The sequence below is a fragment of the Poromitra crassiceps genome, assembly GCF_964638095.1.
Source record: "Poromitra crassiceps genome assembly, chromosome: 20".
In the NCBI taxonomy this organism is placed as follows: domain Eukaryota; kingdom Metazoa; phylum Chordata; class Actinopteri; order Beryciformes; family Melamphaidae; genus Poromitra; species Poromitra crassiceps.
The window spans coordinates 24,649,246-24,666,701 of record NC_139637.1 but is presented as its reverse complement, the minus strand read 5'-3'; the positions used below and the strand labels follow the sequence as shown (position 1 = coordinate 24,666,701).

The window sequence follows — 17,456 nt, the reverse complement described above, 5'->3', positions numbered from 1 at the left end:
CTCCTGGACTGCAGGGACAGAAGAGCACCAGATCTCCTGGACTGCAGGGACAGAAGAGCACCAGACCTCCTGGACTGCAGGGACAGAAGAGCACCAGACCTCCTGGACTGCAGGGACAGAAGAGCACCAGATCTCCTGGACTGCAGGAGACAATACTGGTAAGTATCACAGACGGTGAAAAGGGGTAAGTCAGCACGAGACATTATTCCTTTGCAACAATAGGTGGCAGCAGATAACACTGTGTGTTTTCTGCAAGGCAATGATGTTGAAATGTGTACATGCCGTGTGTGTGTCATAGGGTCATAGGTCATAGGCAGAGACTGTTTGTCTAGGGACAGAGTTTGAAACCAGACGACCATGAGCACGGAGCCTCTGACTCGCTCCGAGGTGTTCGGACAGCTCAGGAGGGACCTGTATGGAGACGGGCCGTCCAGTCATACTGACACACACATCTTCATCATCCTTGGAGCGTCTGTGAGTAAAAACGTACTCCTCTTATGTAGACCTTGACATGTTCCCTGGGTTTATTTTTATGTTTTATATTAGAACTGTGTAATAACCACCAGATTTCCAGATAACGAGTCCTTACTAAAAAAAAAAACAGCAAAATCAATATGTAAAAACTTTGTTTTATTATGGAAACTCTTGTTTATTTTATTTGGCCTGCTCAGGAGATCACTTCTTAGACTTCAAAACATTGATCAAAAAGACTGGGGGGGGGGGACGGGGGGGCTCGGCACAGTTTACACAAGGCCTCACAGGGAAACTATTCCGTGGGGAATGTTTCAGTGTCACAATCGAGGGTGAGAGAGGGGGGCGATGTTAGCACATGTTCGGACGAAATGTGCTGCATCGACTTTTCCCATTGTGAAGTGCTGAGAGAAAGGGATGATTTGGTGGCAGCTAAACTTTCTGTCAGATTGTGCTTGGCCATAAGCCCAAAACAAACTGGTTATTTTTTTATAAGCTACTACTACCACTAGAGCTGCAACAATTCATCGATTTAGTCGATCGACAGAAAATTAATTGACAACTATTTTGATCATCGATTTAATCGTTTTGAGTGCAATTTTAAATGTGAATATTTTCTGGTTTCTTTACTCCTGTATGACAGTAAACTGATATTATCTTTTGAGTTGTGGACAAAACAAGACATTTGAGGGCGTCATCGTGGGCTTTGGGGAAACCATTTTCTGACATTTTATAGACCAAACAACTAATCGATTAATCGAGAAAATAATCGACAGATTAATCGATTATGAAAATAAGTTGCAGCCCTACACTAATTTAGTTCCTGGTAAAAGAGGTTGTTCCAGAGTCCTTTCAACACCCCTAAAGTTCTTTGTTAGTCTGGATGCTGTTTTATCTTTGTTAGTCTGGGCATGGGCGCCGAAACCGTGGGTGCCCCAGGGCCCGAGCACCCACGGAAGGAGCCGAGCACCCACGGGAGATGGGGAAATGGGGGGAAGCGAGAGAGAATGCTGGGAAATGGGGGGAGCGAGAGAGAGAATGCTGCTGAGCAAGAGATAATGCTGCTGAGCGAGAGAGAGAATGCTGCTGAGCGAGAGAGCGCAGCGGGTGTGTCTGCAATATACATTGAGAAGGACAAATCCCCTGCTCCCGGTGCTCCTAGGGGAGAGCAGAGCAGCAGAGCAAGGAACTAACCATTCTACACTGAAACGGATATTGGTGTGAGGGGTATACAGTATATACCACTCTCATACCATTTCTGTATCAATTAGGGTGTCCAGTCTATTTTTTATGTCTTTATTGAATGTTCCAAAACTGCATTCTAAGAATAGGCTAATGATTATTTCCACCCATCACTTATTTAATTTGTTTACTTCCATGTCAAAAGTTTGTAAGGAAAGTTTGTAAGGAACAAGGAACAAGGCATGGGGAAATATGCAAATGTGTTTGTCCAATGCTCCAATGGCATTGCTCTCTGTCAGAACTTGCTTGGATGTCCTAGTAGCAAAGGTAAAGGCATAAATTAATAGCAGATGAGCAGGGTTTAGCAAGCCCAGATTGCAGTGTTCAAAGAGGACAGGATGATGATATATATTATTAGATATATGGGAGTGAGAACAAGTTGGATAAACTGTCTAAACTAAAGGCTAAACTGGTTTGGTCTGTCTGGGCACAAAATTATTGTGTAATCAGAGGGCCTAAACTCAGGGCAGCTGTGCAGGGAGAGGTGACATGGAGGTGAGTGAGAAAAGGCGACTGAATAATTAGATCTAATTAGATCTGAACAGTGATCACAAGGGGGGGGGGGTTGTTTGTGGCTTGTGTTTCTGCCAGGCACCCACTGGCAGAAACATAAATCGGCGCCTATGAGTCTGGGTGCTGTTTTATCTTTGTTAGTCTGGGTGCTGTTTTATCTCACATTACTCAATCAATGCTCAATAGTCGATACATGGCCTCCCTTCACCCTGCATCTGTTACCTCTCGTTTTTAAAGTGTACTCACTCTTTGGACTCTGTTCCTAGGTGGCGTGACAGTCACAGTGATGTCACAGTGATGTCACAGTGATTACCAGCAGGGGTTGCTAAGCACATCTGCTTTTGACTTTTCTTATTATTCATCCAGGGAGATCTTGCGACAAAGAAGATCTACCCCACATTATGGTGAGTAACCGACGTCTTCTTACAACACAGTGATTCACAACTGCTTTAAAGTTGTATTTTCATCATGTTTTGTTTGACCAGGATATCTAGGGGGTTTGACCTTTGAACCCGGTGTTCTGCATCAGTGCTTTTGACTGCCTGCCTCCGTCTCTTCTCTAGGTGGTTGTTCAGAGATGGCCTGCTCCCAGAGGAGACCTACATTGTGGGCTTTGCCCGCTCTAACCTGACCATAGAGGACATCAAGACAGCATGTCTGCCTCATATGAAGGTAGCACACCGAAGAATGTTCCTTCAGAGTTCCTGAGTAGATACAGAGCCCATAGTGGGGATTAATTGATTATGATGATGATATTTGTTTGACTGTTTGGTCATACATACAGTCTTTACATGGGTTTCTTGGGGCTTTCTCTCAGGTTACTGATGAGGAGGGTGAGAGCTTCTCCGCCTTCTTCAGTAGGAACTCCTACCTGAGCGGCAGGTATGACGAGGGGAGCTGCTTCTCCAAGCTCAATGCCCACCTGTCGTCTCTGCCCGGTGGGGCTGACGCCAACCGGCTCTTCTACTTGGCTCTGCCGCCCAGCGTCTACCACCACGTCAGCACAAACATCAGAGCCCATTGCACGACCTCCAAGTCAGTGTCGCTCACACATCAGACTAATATCAAGTTCACCTTATAGAGAGCCAAAGTGAAACGTCACTTCCTGCTTCAGCACTGTACCAGAGATTTTCATCCGCAATTTATTTTCCCATAGACATTTCGTAAAATGCTTATAAAAATAGTTTTACTTGTTCAAACCAAACGGTTCAGATATATTTAGGAACAGGAGAGACCGCATAACATTTCAAAGGTAAAGAAATGCGGGTTTAAAGAAAATATTTTTTTAAAGTTTTGGTCCGAGTGAAATGTTCTATGGTCTCTCCCGATTCTAAATATATCTGAACCGTTTGGTTTGACCAAGTAAAACTATTTCTATAAGCATTTTACGAAATGTCTATGGCGGAATAAATGGTGGATGAAAATCTCTGGTACAGTGCTGAAGCAGGAAGTGACGTTCACTTTGGCTCTCTATACAAACATAAGACTTACTGTATTTGCTGTTTGATTGTGATTCCAATCAGCCATGTGGTTTTTATAACAGAGGCTGGAACAGAGTGATTGTCGAGAAGCCGTTTGGCCGCGACCTGCAGAGCTCACAGGAGCTGTCCGCCCACCTGTCCTCCCTGTTCACAGAGGACCAGATCTACCGCATAGACCACTACCTGGGCAAGGAGATGGTCCAGAACCTCATGGTGCTCAGGTACGGGATTCGTTTTAGTCTCACAAGTAACTAGCTCCATATATGAATATTGCTGCTGTTGTCGTGTGAAAACCATGTAACTCCAATGTTGGTGATTTTCATGTTTTTTTTTACTTCAATTGAAGGATTAAGCTCTTTAAGATGGTTTAGAAGATTATCCAACCTCTTGAACTTAGAAGATTATCCAACCTCTTGAATTTAGAAGCTTATCCAACCTCTTGACCTTGTGAAACCCAAAAGAAAATGAACGGGATTCAGTCAAAATAAGCTAAAACAAGGCTGTTTGATTCCTGAAAAGTTTGGAGATTTTTTGAAATATGGGGTTTTCACCTGACCGCGACGAGCGCTGTATCACCGGTGTAGACCCCAAAGTTATGTCATAGATCAAATCTCCAAGGAAGGAAGAGTACCCCCCCTCCTCATTCTGCTCCTGCTTTCTACATGTTGCTGGCATTGAATGGTTTGATGTTGTTGGTTGTGTGTTCTCTCTCCCTGACAGGTTTGGAAATCGCATCTTTGGTCCTATATGGAACAGGAACAGCGTGGCCTGTGTGGTCCTCACCTTCAAGGAGCCTTTCGGGACTCAGGGGCGCGGAGGCTACTTTGATGACTTTGGCATCATTCGGTGAGAGAGCGCTCCGTTAAGCCGGCTCAATGAGGAATCGATGGATGAAATGATCTTGTTTAAAGTAGTCATGTTTACTTGCTTTGATTTGCTTTCTTTCTCGCTAAATGCAGTGATGTCATGCAGAACCATCTCCTCCAGATGCTCTGTTTGGTTGCCATGGAGAAACCTGCTTCCACCAGCTCAGATGACGTGAGGGACGAGAAGGTAAGACGGATGACAGGACAGTAGAAAACACTAGGCCATTTTTTGCATATTTCATGTCTAGACCAGCGGTTCCCAATTTTTCCCGACTCATTGTCCACTTGAACATCTCAAAAATGTTTGTGGCCCACATTATGACCGTAAACAGTACGGAGGTTAAATAATGCATTCTCAAAGCACTTTCTATTTTAATAACGACAAAAGGAGCTGTCCAACAGCACCACACAAAAATCTGAAACTAAAAGTGAGGGGCTGTCTGCAATAGGCTAATTAACAAATACTTGATTACAAATTAAATAATGGTATCATTAAACAATGGAAAGATGCATTCTCATGCATAATAATAAAAAAAAGAAAAAATCACAAAAATGGCAATGTTTTGCAAATGATTTGGCAGCCCACTTGCAATACCTTTGCGGCCCACCAGTGGGCGCCGGCCCACAGGTTGGGAATGCCTGGTCTACTCTAGACTAAAGGGCAAGAGCATTTTTTGGTAGAGCACCCATGCCATTGTTGTCCTGTTGTGTTTTGCTATGCGCTGTAGGTGAAGGTGTTGAAGTGTATCGCTCCTGTTCCCATGTCTGACGTGGTGCTCGGTCAGTATGTGGGGGATCCGGAGGGCGAGGGGCACTCCAAGATAGGTTACCTAGACGACCCCACCGTACCCCAAGGCTCCTGCACCCCAACGTTCGCCACCGCAGTGCTCTATGTCCGGAACGAGAGGTGGGATGGTGAGGCAAAATGTCTTTTTTTTTTATCTTTCTTTTCTCTTTCGTGATATTATATATTATTATTATATATTATATATTATTATAATATTCTAACTTTTCCCGTCTGTATGCTGTACTTTGTATGTTTTTCTTCTTTCTCTCATGCTTCTTTCCATGTTTGTCATCCTGCCATCTCCACTATAATCAGGAGTGCCTTTCATCCTGCGCTGTGGCAAGGCTCTGAACGAGCGCAAGGCCGAGGTGCGTCTGCAGTTCACCGACGTGCCGGGGGACATCTTCGGCGAGCGCTGCCAGAGGAACGAGCTGGTGGTGCGCGTGCAGCCGGACGAGGCCATCTACCTGAAGATGATGACCAAAAGGCCGGGGGCTTACTTCAGCCCGGAGGAGACGGAGCTGGACCTCACCTACAGGAGCAGATACAAGGTAGGGCAGACTCACCACCACACCTGGAGAGAATGTCCATCTTAACAAGTCATTTAGGTCTTGGATTCGGTCTTAAGATCATATTTATATGGGCGGCTGTAGCTCAGGAGGTGGAGCAGTTTGTTCACTAATCGCTTTGGATAAAAGATGGGTTTCTCAGCGAAAACAGGAAAACAGGTTCCACTTGCACAATTTGCAAAAGAAGAACCAAACTTCACAGGTTCCTCAACTTGCAGTTTTTTCCAGTTCCTGCAATTTTACCGTAAAAAGGAACAAAACTAAGTTCACAAATTGCATTGCAATGTTTGAGAAAAGTTTCCATTAGGTAGCAGTTAAAGGGATAGTTCTGTTTGTTTGAAGTTGGGTCCTATGAGGTACTCTCATACAGTCAGTGCACTGGGTAAAGCACTCTGGACACATCGTGCACAGCGAAAGGAGAACTGCACTCCAGCTGCAACAGGCACAGAGAGCTGTCTGCTGAGTGTGAATGGGGCCATGAGCAAAAACGTAAAAAAATACATTAAATGCTTCCATACTGCTCACCTGGCATAATCCAAGTCTCCACAAGCCCTGAGATGCCAAGTTGACTTGAAAAGATGTCATGTACACCCTGTTTTTAGCTGAAATCGTCACTGGAGCTAGCAGCTGAAATTACAACAACTAGGGTACAACCTTGCTATAGTGACGATTTTAGCTGAAAACGGGTGTAAACTACATATTTTCAAGTCAACTTAGCATCTCAGGGCTTGTGGAGACTTGCATTATGCCAGGTGAGCAGTATGGAAGCACTTTATGTATTCTTTCTGTTGTTTTTTACGTTTTTGCTCATGGCCCCCTTCACACTCAGCAGACAGCTCTCTGTGCCTGTTGCAGCTGGAGTGCAGTTCTCCTATCTCGGTGCACGATGCGTCCAGAGTGCTTTACCCAGTACACTGACTGTATGAGAGTACCTCATAGGACCCAACTTCAAACAAACAGAACTATCCCTTTAAGAAAAATCGAATTTTTTTCCCCCTCAACTTGAAATTTTTGCCAGTTCCTGCAATTTTACAGCAAAGAAATCACATAAAACTTCGCAAATTGCATTTTGCAATCTTTGGGAAGCCGCTGCAAAATCGAACAATTTTTATCGCAACAATCGCACAGAAAAGTGGCAGGACTGAATTAACAGCGTGGCTGATGTCTTCTCATCCCCCAGAACGTGAAGCTCCCAGACGCGTATGAGAGGCTCATACTGGACGTCTTCTGTGGGAGTCAGATGCACTTTGTCCGCAGGTTGGTGTGTTATCCTTCACTATAATCCTTCGTTCACAATGCATTTTGTCATATTGCCATCTTTTCACCGGAGTTTCTTCTCCTCCCAGTGATGAGTTGCGGGAGGCCTGGAGGATCCTCACCCCGCTCCTGCACCACATAGAGGGGGAGAAGACTTGTCCTATCCCCTACACATATGGAAGGTAATTGGTTATGTGGTCCTTTGAGACACAATAAAGGAGTTGATAGAGAATGAATACATGATGCTTATCAAATTGTCCCTATAGAGAGGCAAAGTGAACGTCACTTCCTGCTTCAGCACTGCACCAGAGATTTTCTTCTGCCATTTATTTTCCCATAGACATTTCGTAAAATGCTTATGGAATCGGGAGAGACCATAGAACATTTCACTCGAACCAAAACTTGAAAAAACATCGAAAAAATATTTTCTTTAAACCCGCTTTTTTTTTTTACGTTTTGGTCCGAGTGAAATGTTATGCGATCTCTCCTGTTTCTAAATATATCTGAACCGTTTGGTTTGACCAAGTAAAGATATTTTTATAAGCATTTTACGAAATGTCTATGGGAAAATAAATGGCGGATGAAAATCTCTGGTCACAGTGCTGAAGCAGGAAGTGACGTTCCACTTTGGCTCTCTATTGCCTAACAGTGTTTCCTCCTGTTCTCTTCCTGTTCTGCTGCTGTCAGTCGTGGTCCAAACGAAGCAGACGAGCTTGTGAAGAGGGCTGGATTCCGCTATGAGGGAACGTACAAGTGGGTGAAGCCCCACATGTGATGTGCACATATACTAACACACTGGAGTGGGCAAGTTGTGCACATAATACACACTTGAGTGGGCATGTTGTGCACATATACACCATGTTGTGCACATAATACACACTTGAGTGGGCATGTTGTGCACATATACACACTGGAGTGGGCATGTTGTGCACATATACACCATGTTGTGCACATAATACACACTTGAGTGGGCATGTTGTGCACATATACACACTGGAGTGGGCATGTTGTGCACATATACACCATGTTGTGCACATAATACACACTTGAGTGGGCATGTTGTGCACATATACCCACTGGAGTGGGCATGTTGTGCACATATACACCATGTTGTGCACATAATACACACTTGAGTGGGCATGTTGTGCACATATACACACTGGAGTGGGCATGTTGTGCACATATACACACTGGAGTGGGCATGTTGTGCACATATACACACTGGAGTGGGCATGTTTACACTGAATAAAGTTCACCGCAATGCTTCACTGCTGTACCACGGTTTGATTTCCGGTGCATGGGGAGACAAAAAGACCACTGTTTGTTTTTTGTCTTCTTATTTTTTTTTCCCCTAATAAAAAATGTGAAGAATGAATGTGGAAGTAAAAAATAATTTACGCGGATTGATTTATATAAAATTGTTCATCTGTACATTTGAAATGTCTAAATAAATTAACAATTCACTGATATGGTGCGCTCTAGTCTACATACATTATTTTTGTCCGATATTTTTTGAGTATTTAAGCACTTTTAGGTGGCTGTTCATACCAGTTAGTCTTTAAGGGAGTCACGTTGGATTTAACAAAAGCAGCTTGGCACACTAATAGGTAATCCCTCACAATGCATGAATAGGATTTTGCACTATGACCGCATTTTGCTTGTCACCTCGCCTGGGGGCATACCAGCTCGTCACCCTGCACTTCCTGTTCAACTGCCTGCTGCTGTGCTGACTGATGTCGTTTCCTATTACCTGTGTGTCTGTCTCTACCAGGTACAGGGCCTAGCTGGACGCCTTCCAACCACACACACACACACACACACACACACACACACACACACACCACACACACATACTGTACATACATACACACACACACACACAAATACACAAATAACAAGAATACTCAGTCAACCTGCCAGACCTCAGAGGACCAAGGGAGGTACAACGGGTCAAACGTGTTGCAATTTATTTCGTTTTTAACATTATTTTCTGTTATTTGTGCACAATGTTAATAATAGCCATGTCATGACATTTCCCTTGGTGTAATACATGGGTTACCTGGTGTGGTGTGGTATGCGGCTTGGATAATAGCTGCGACTGCATAAGATAATAAAACTTAAGTCACACCAGAAAAACTTGTTCCCACTGCAAGGTCGCTTATGTTAGAAGGCATGTTGTTTTTTAATATATATTTTATTTTCAATGTTTTTATAGAACAATATACGAACAAGACAAACAGGCTCAGACACAGGAAAAGAAAGGAAAAAAACATACATACATCATTGACAGTCAACAATACAACATGGTGCCGCATAAGAGATATCGTGTACCTGGGATCCCGCCTAAGGGGTCCATCATGGGATACCAGCCGGGCGAGCCATCCATCACCCCCAACCTCAGTCCCTTATCATTCTTAACCTCGTCAAAGTAGACCAAAAACGGCTCCCAGATATTTGAGAACCTTTTAAGAAGGCATGTTGTTGCTATGACAACAACATGACAATCACAACAATAAATCGGAGTCTGTATTTTTTTATTGTAAAAAAAATATGCTTTTAACAGCTTTTTAGTCTCTGTTGGCATATGCCATGTTTTTTTCTTTTTTACGTTATTTTTTCAAGATGTTATGCAAAGTACACTGACTGAGCACTGAAGTAACAGATGTACATCAAAAGAAAATACAATATTGAAAAAGGTAAAAAGAAATACATGTACCTGTATATACATGTGTATGTATATAATTATGGTTCAGTATATGCCATGTTTTGATTGACTAAAAAGGAACATGTATATAATTATGGTTCAGTATATGCCATGTTTTAATTGACTTACGTTCAAGTTAAATTTATAGAAGCAAAGACAACGCATACAAGTTAGAAAGCAACTATTTTGCTTAAATTATGTGTAAGGAAAATATAAGTAAATGGTTATTTAACAAGTGGGGGCGGGGAAGGGGGGGTTCATCCAAAATGTCTTGGAGCAAATATCAAATATCAAACACACATTGAAGAATAAATAGTCCTGTTTTACATGAATGCTAAAAGCTATAAAAGTGCCTGAAATATGAGGAACTCTTTGGTCAAGGCAGACTGCAGTATATCCTTATCGTTTGGTTCCTGTGTTGACACATTCATGCATTTGCTTTCCCTTAACTCCCACTCCCCTCATCAGTTTTCTCTTAAGTAGCCTGAGCTTATGTTTGGTATTCTCCATTAGTTGGGTAGGACGCAACTCCGGTCACACTTTCCGTCTCTGCAGCTCTGGAGAGCAGCTCCGTCCTCCATCCCCCGGGCGTACAGACGCACCACCTGACCATGGACCCTGAGGGAGGGGAGGGGAGGGGAGGGGAGGGGAGGGGTATAGACATAGTGAACACTGCTGAGAACACAGGCTTTGAAATATATGACCTTTGTCACATGTGCATGCATGTGTGTTGGTCTTTTCCTGGGTGCCAATAGAGAGGCAAAGTGAGCGCCTACTTCCTGCTTCAGCACTGTACCAGAGAATTTTATCCGCATTTTATTTTCCCCATAGACATTTAGTAAAATGCTTATAAAAATAGTTTTACTTGGTCAAGCCAAATGATTCAGCTATATTTAGAATGGGGAGAGACCATAGAACATTTCACTCAGACCAAAACTTCAAAAAACTACATTGAAAAAATATTTTCTTTAAATCCGCTTTTTTTTTCACGTTTTGGTCTGACATGTAATGTTACGCGAGATCTCCTGTTTCTAAATATATCTGAACTGTTTGGTTTGAACAAGTAAAAATATTTTTACAAGCGTTTTACGAAATGTCTATGGGAAAATAAATGGCGGATGAGTGTAGAGCAGTGTTTCTCTACGCGGGGTCCGGGGATCCACCAGGGAGCCCCAGAAAATGTATGAATTGTTCAACTTGATTTCATTATCATTATTTCATTATTATAAATTATTTCATTTACAGGAAAAGAATGTAGAAGAAAGACTCTTGATCATAGGTATCACTCTACAATACAGACTGTTAATTCTGGACAAAAGTATATCTAACAATGAAAATATACAAAATAAATTCAAAATGTCATCAAATGGGGCGTCCGTGGCCCTAATGTGTACAAAATTGCGGGTCCTTGAGGTGAGAATTCTGCACTAGAAGTCGGAAATATAAATTTCTTCTAACCAATAAAACCATGACAGTTTTGAACAGTCCCATCCCTCTGCTCCCCTTCAATCAAAATAAAATAAAATATAATAAATAAATAAAATAATAAAAAAATGCATCAAATCAAGGAAGTAAAGATGCGGTTTCGTGGGGTCGTCTTTTACATTAGTCGTCTTTAAGCAATCCCTCACCTGGAGAGGATCTCAGTGAAAGGCAGAATCTCTCCATCACAGTTCCACACGGAGACGGGCGGCGCCTCGCTGCAGCACAGACCGCACACGAAGGGGTTCATCCCCTTCTTGTCGTCCGTCATCCCTCGCCCTGCCAGGTGCTGCTGGGATCCGCTCGCGCTCTTGGTCTCGGCGTCCTGCCCGTAGGCTCCCTCTTCTTCATCTACACCTCCTTTCTCCTCGTCCCCTTCCTCCTCCTCTTCGCCGGCCGGGAGGGAGAAACGCACGGCCTTGACGCGGTGGACCTCCACAAAGGGCAGGTCAAACTACGATAATGTGGAAGGGATGAGGGTGAGTCACGCAACATTATCGATACTTTCGAGCCCTCTTTTGATAAGAAAAGTCCCCCCCGCACCTCACCTGGTCCTGTGTGCTGGTGTGCCTGTGGAGGAACTTGAGGAAGCCTAGGGGGTGGGTGTCCCATACCAGGATGAGGTCCCCCGTCCCGTCAGCCAGGTGAGCAGAGGGAGAAAGGCCCAGAGGACTTTTGGGACACGAGCTGGACATACAGGTGAGGGACACACACCTGAACCTGCCCTCCACACTCACCCACTCACCTGGAGAGAAGGGGAGAGAGAGGATGATGCATAAGAAAAAGGGGTCGTAGCTAGGGATAGGAAGGTCGTAGAGGGTAGAGGGCGTGGCTAGTGGCTAGGAGGATGTGAGTGGGGGCGTGGTCAGAAAGGAGGCTATAGGGAAAAGGGGCTGTACTGTAGCTAGGGATAGGAGGAGCGTAGAGGGTAGAGGGCGTGGCTAGTGGCTAGGAGGATGTGAGTGGGGGCGTGGTCAGAAAGGAGGCTATAGGGAAAAGGGGCTGTACTGTAGCTAGGGATAGGAGGAGCGTAGAGGGTAGAGGGCGTGGCTAGTGGCTAGGAGGATGTGAGTGGGGGCGTGGTCAGAAAGGAGGCTATAGGGAAAAGGGGCTGTACTGTAGCTAGGGATAGGAGGAGCGTAGGGAGTCGCGGCTCGAGGGGTGGATGGGGGAATGGCTAGATGTATGTGGGAGGGGACGTGGTCATGAAAGTGGGCGGGGCTAAGGAAAAGGGGCCCTACCTAGGGATAGGTAACCTGACATTGCCAGATGGGGGGGCGGTATTGTTTGTTCTCGTGGGATTTTAGATCTCGCGAGAGAATCCAGCTTGCTTGCAAGGTTACGGGATAGGCATGTCATAGTGAGAGTCGGGGTTCAAGAGGTGGGTACTAGGGGGCGTGGGTGGGTTCAGGGGTAGGGTTCTGATCCGACTCACAAAATGTGCATGTCACAGTCCACTTACCTTCTGAGTCACGACTGAACTGGCTGAAGTGGGAGCTGGACAGCGAGCCGGAGTCTGCAGAGTGGGGGAAAAGTCGTTCTGTGCTTCTGGAGCACACACTGCACCTAAACACACACACACATGCAACACAAGGATGTTTCACTCTACTTGGACGTTATATAATGTGACCGGACGCCCCCGATTTTCAGGGACAGTCCCCGTTTTTGGTCACCTGTCTCCGGCTGGAGCTGTCCCCGAAAATGTCCCCGATTTTCTACTGCTCATCGACAGCCGACATTACTGTCTTTTAGTGAAGATGCTTGTATATCATACAACTTTACAACCACAAACTAGAGACCTATAGGCCATTCAGGGGCTGTATGGTCTTCCAAGGTATATTGACAATAAGGGGGTTTCTGAGCAATTTCCAGAACAGAAGTGCTCGCCACTCAATCACCAAGAAAATCTAATCTTACAGAAATCTCCAAATGTCTAAAGTTTTTCGTAGCAAATCACAGCATGAATTATTCTAATGCTCCTCAAGGTCTTGGTATCAGTCGGCTTGCACCATAGTTGATTACAGTAGCTACAACAGTTTCATGGTCACAAAATACATAAAACCGGAATTGTCACTTTTTTTATTTCATATAATTATATTGGATATTTTAATGATAGGCCTACTGTATATTGACTGCCTAAACTGGAAAAGTCCCCGATTTTCATTTCAGAAATATGGTCACCTTAACGTTCTATAACAAGCCACTTGACCTTGGCATCAGGTCATGTGTGCATCATAGCCCAGCCGCTGACAGCCGGAGGAGGTAGTTGACCCAGACAAAGGGCGAGGTAGAGGTCCAGGAGGCCCCTGGCATCGTCTTTCTTCTCGATCGAGTTCCCCCCCGTGTTTCCATGGTTCCTGCCCTCCTTAAGGTAAACCCAACACCTGAGTCCCTGTGCCAGGTGGTAGCGGTTACAGTGTTCGCAAACAATGCATATCAACCGCGTCTGTGTGGGACTCTGATGATGATGCAACCATAGAGATATGACGCAACTGCCAGGAGACCTTTCTCCCGTTACACGCGTTGAAAGGATCGTGACAAGCTAGGTTTAAAAAAAAATCATCCTCTCAGCAACGTGTAGATATTTTTTTTCAATAAATGTAACAGAACTTAAAGAGGTTTATACGCTACCGTGGGCTTCTTCCAACTTGGTCACATGATTTTTTTTTTTTTTTTCCGAATGTATCTTGTCCATTCTGTGGCCAGACGAGTTGTGGTGTCGTGTCATTAATAATCTAGATTAATTCTGTTATTTTTCTATAATTTTTTTTGGTGGTGCTGTTTTACATTGAAGTCAACGGTGAGAGGCTTGTGTTTCCCCCCTAAAAGGGGCAAGACCATGTGCCGGCGCCGCCTACAAAATGACATATTGCCGATCTGATGTATTTTATTCGTTTATAGTACTAGTATTAGTTTATTAGTTTTGTATACACCCCCTGTCTATGTTGCTTCCTCGTAGTATTTGGTGTCTTACCCTGACAGGCAGCGTGTGTTGTCTCTGGGGCTGGAGAGCAGGGGGTCTGCTGGAAGGTACTGAACTACGCCTGCATAGCTTCGGTTGCTCAGGTAAACCATCGCACCTGGAGGGAGAACATGTGCAAGAAACTAGAATCACACACAATATACAAAACATATGAGGAGGTTCTGTCATATCAGTTGGTAAAAAAAGACCATGCGGATGTTTCATATGTCTTCATAACTTGAAATTAGTTACGCGCAACTAAAAGTCACAAATTTGCACTTTTAGCTGAATGGAGACTAATATCGTCTTCGTCTAATAACGTACTTCAATAGAACACACACATCCGAAAGTTTTAACTACAGCTGCTGAGCAAAGATATGATCAACCTTGAGAAGACTGTACACCGCACACTGTAGCCAAAGTGCTCAAATATATATAGCCTATATATATATATATATATATATACCGGTATATATATATATATATATATATATATGATTAAAAATACAAGTCTGTCGAAGGAATCACCACACTCACTCTTGTTTTGTTCAATGCATAAAAATATCTTCAGTTTGCAAAAAAAGTTTCTTCTGCATTTATAAAAAATTATAATAAAATGCATAATGACTTGAACCCATAAAAGATTTGGAAAAACAACTTATTTTTGAGTGGACGGCCGAATCACTGCCGATTTTTCGGAAAAGACTAAAGACACACCTTTTCAGGCTCCATCTGGGCCCTTCTTGAACTAACTTCTTTCTCTCTTAAAAAAAACAACAAAAAACTAAAAACTAAACTTCTAAACTGACCTAAACTAAACTTGTACCACTATTCCTTCAGAAGTTGTAGTTGTCATAGACTGTGTTGCATAGTTGATTGCTCTATTGCTGACAAAAATGTGTTATTGTAAGTCGCTTTGGATAAAAGCGTCTGCCAAATGACATAATGTAATGTAATGAGTGCAAACCATTTTTTTTTTTTATGCACCACAAAAACATTGTCCTTTCCACCGCGTGGGTCTTCATCACGATGTCCATTTTGGGAGCATTTTGGATACAGTGTGCAGACTCTTACTTTTCAACGTTCATTGAGCTGAACCACATGCTGCACCTGAGTAGTCGTATCTGAGAGGTCCCATCCAGCGGTGTTTCTCGCTCTCCGCCAGGACGTCCCCGTAGAAGCCGTAGCCCAACAGGGAGACGGAGTAGCGCACCGGAGCGGAGGGGTGATGGACCGAGCAGGCGTCCAGAGGCTGAGAGTCTCCTGCAGGACAATGGGAGGACAATGTGTGTTATAGACTATTATCTCAGAGGTTTTCAAGATGTCCAACTACCATGAATATTCCATGCAAAAATCATGCAAAACTCGTGTCAAAAATCATGCAAAAATCATGTCAAATAGTGCTTTGGTCTTATGGAAAGATGCCATCCTTTCTCACCAATGATGATGTGCAAAGCTGACGTAATAGGGTCAATCACTCCTACTGTGGCAAAACACACACAGTCTGTAGAACCTGTGGAAATAATCGTGAAATGATATCACATCAGTGTCACTAAAACGCAGCTTCAACTCTACCTATATCCGTTTATGAATGCTTAAAGGGACAGCTCACCCTAAAATCCAAAATACATATTTGTCCTCTCACCTGTAGTGCTGTTTATCCATCTATATTGTTTTGGGATACTTGCCTGAGTTTTGGAGATATCGGCCGCAGAGTTTCTGCCTTCTCTTCACTACAATGGAACTGGATGGCACTCGGCTTGTGGTGCTCGAAGCACCAAAGAAAATACATTTGAAAAACTCAACAGCAATGTCTCTTTCCAGAAATCATGACCCGGTTACTCAAGATAATGCACAGACTTTGTTGCGAGCAGTTTCATGTAGGAACTATTTTCTTTTGCAGTCTCATGTAGGAACTAGCTAGCAGCTAGCGGGTGTAGTTCGGTCAAAAGAAAATAGTTCCTCCATGAAACCGCTCATAACAAGGTCTTTGGATTATCTTGAGTAATGGGGTCATGATTTCTGGAAAGAGACATTGCTGTTGAGTTTATCAAATGTATTTCTTTGGCACTTTGAGCACCACAAGCCGAGTGCCATCCAGTTCCATTGTGTTGGAGAGAAGGCAGAAACTCTGCGGCCGATATCTCCAAAACCCAGGCAACTAACGCAAAACAATATAATGTAGATGGATAAATAGCACTACAGGTGAGAGGGAATATATGTATTTTGGATTTTAGGGTGAGCTGTTCCTTTAATAACAGTTTCATCACCTGCAGGAATGATGCCGATATGAAGCGGACAGGGCTGCAAAGTCACAGTGGGGTCGTTCTCAGAGAGGCCCGCCTCCTGCTGCGTTCGCCCAATCAGACCGTGAAGTATTTCGCTGAACATGCCGTCGCCGCCCACACACACCACGCTGTGGTAAACAAACACAGGAGATGCCGTTGAGAAATCACCTCCCGCTCTCTCACGCAACAGTGCTGGCGTGGGCGCGCTGCTGGCATGTCTTACCCGTCAAACCCTGTCAGGTCTTTCTTCAGTACGTGGTCCCTCGCCTGGTTCGCCCGTTCAGTTACTAAACAATGAATTTCAAAACGATTAGTACTGATTATGGAAATGACTGTACGTGTAGTAGGCAGCATATCGCTTTCATTAATCACGTTTGATCATCAGAGGTGGTGAGTCACATGTCACCTGCCATGTGACTCGAGAGTCTAGACACAATTTGAATTGCTTGAAACTTGACTTGATGTGTGAAGAAAGACTTCAGACTTGACTTGGGTTCTGATGACTTGGGACTTGGACTTATATTTTGATGACTTGAAAAGGTTGCTAAAGTCTTCTGTGTCCTACCTGACAATTAAATGTAAGTTTTTTTTACTGAATTTGTATGCAACGATTGAATTTATTGAAGTTGAAACTGATTATAGAAATAAAAACACATTCGGCTCTTAACAAGTTTTTATGCTATTAAAAAAGTCCTTCACGTTCTGTTATTAATTTGATACTGGACTCTTCTGATTTGTTCCGAGTTAACTTGCTTGGGTATTCTACATGTTGAAACCCAAGTCAAGTCCATGTAATTAATCATTAATTACATGGACTTGACTTGAACTTGACTC

The 17,456-nt window shown here is 43.7% G+C and overlaps 2 protein-coding genes across 2 annotated transcripts in view; one reads left to right on the top strand and one right to left on the bottom strand.

The window, feature by feature from the left end:
* Positions 1 to 357: 357 nt before the first annotated feature.
* On the top strand, positions 358 to 7,991 carry LOC310795145 (glucose-6-phosphate 1-dehydrogenase-like; the record flags this gene model as incomplete). Its single annotated transcript, XM_083657188.1, has 12 exons — positions 358 to 474; positions 2,593 to 2,630; positions 2,790 to 2,898; positions 3,044 to 3,261; positions 3,770 to 3,928; positions 4,428 to 4,553; positions 4,667 to 4,760; positions 5,302 to 5,488; positions 5,676 to 5,911; positions 7,110 to 7,186; positions 7,276 to 7,368; positions 7,874 to 7,991. 12 exons carry the CDS (start codon positions 358 to 360, stop codon positions 7,959 to 7,961), a joined length of 1,542 nt encoding a protein of 513 aa, XP_083513314.1. The 3' UTR covers positions 7,962 to 7,991.
* Positions 7,992 to 9,357: 1,366 nt separating this feature from the next.
* LOC310795141 (ceramide kinase) overlaps positions 9,358 to 17,456 on the bottom strand; it is a 12,520-nt gene continuing 4,421 nt past the window's right edge. Inside the window, exons 5-13 of the mRNA XM_083657184.1 lie at positions 16,846 to 16,909; positions 16,605 to 16,750; positions 15,773 to 15,847; positions 15,445 to 15,597; positions 14,347 to 14,452; positions 12,835 to 12,938; positions 11,921 to 12,117; positions 11,522 to 11,826; positions 9,358 to 10,508 (exon numbers count right to left, since the gene is read on the bottom strand). Of these exons, the coding sequence (XP_083513310.1) occupies positions 10,400 to 10,508; positions 11,522 to 11,826; positions 11,921 to 12,117; positions 12,835 to 12,938; positions 14,347 to 14,452; positions 15,445 to 15,597; positions 15,773 to 15,847; positions 16,605 to 16,750; positions 16,846 to 16,909 (1,259 nt within the window). The 3' untranslated portion in view covers positions 9,358 to 10,399. The remainder of the gene's footprint in view (positions 10,509 to 11,521; positions 11,827 to 11,920; positions 12,118 to 12,834; positions 12,939 to 14,346; positions 14,453 to 15,444; positions 15,598 to 15,772; positions 15,848 to 16,604; positions 16,751 to 16,845; positions 16,910 to 17,456) is intronic.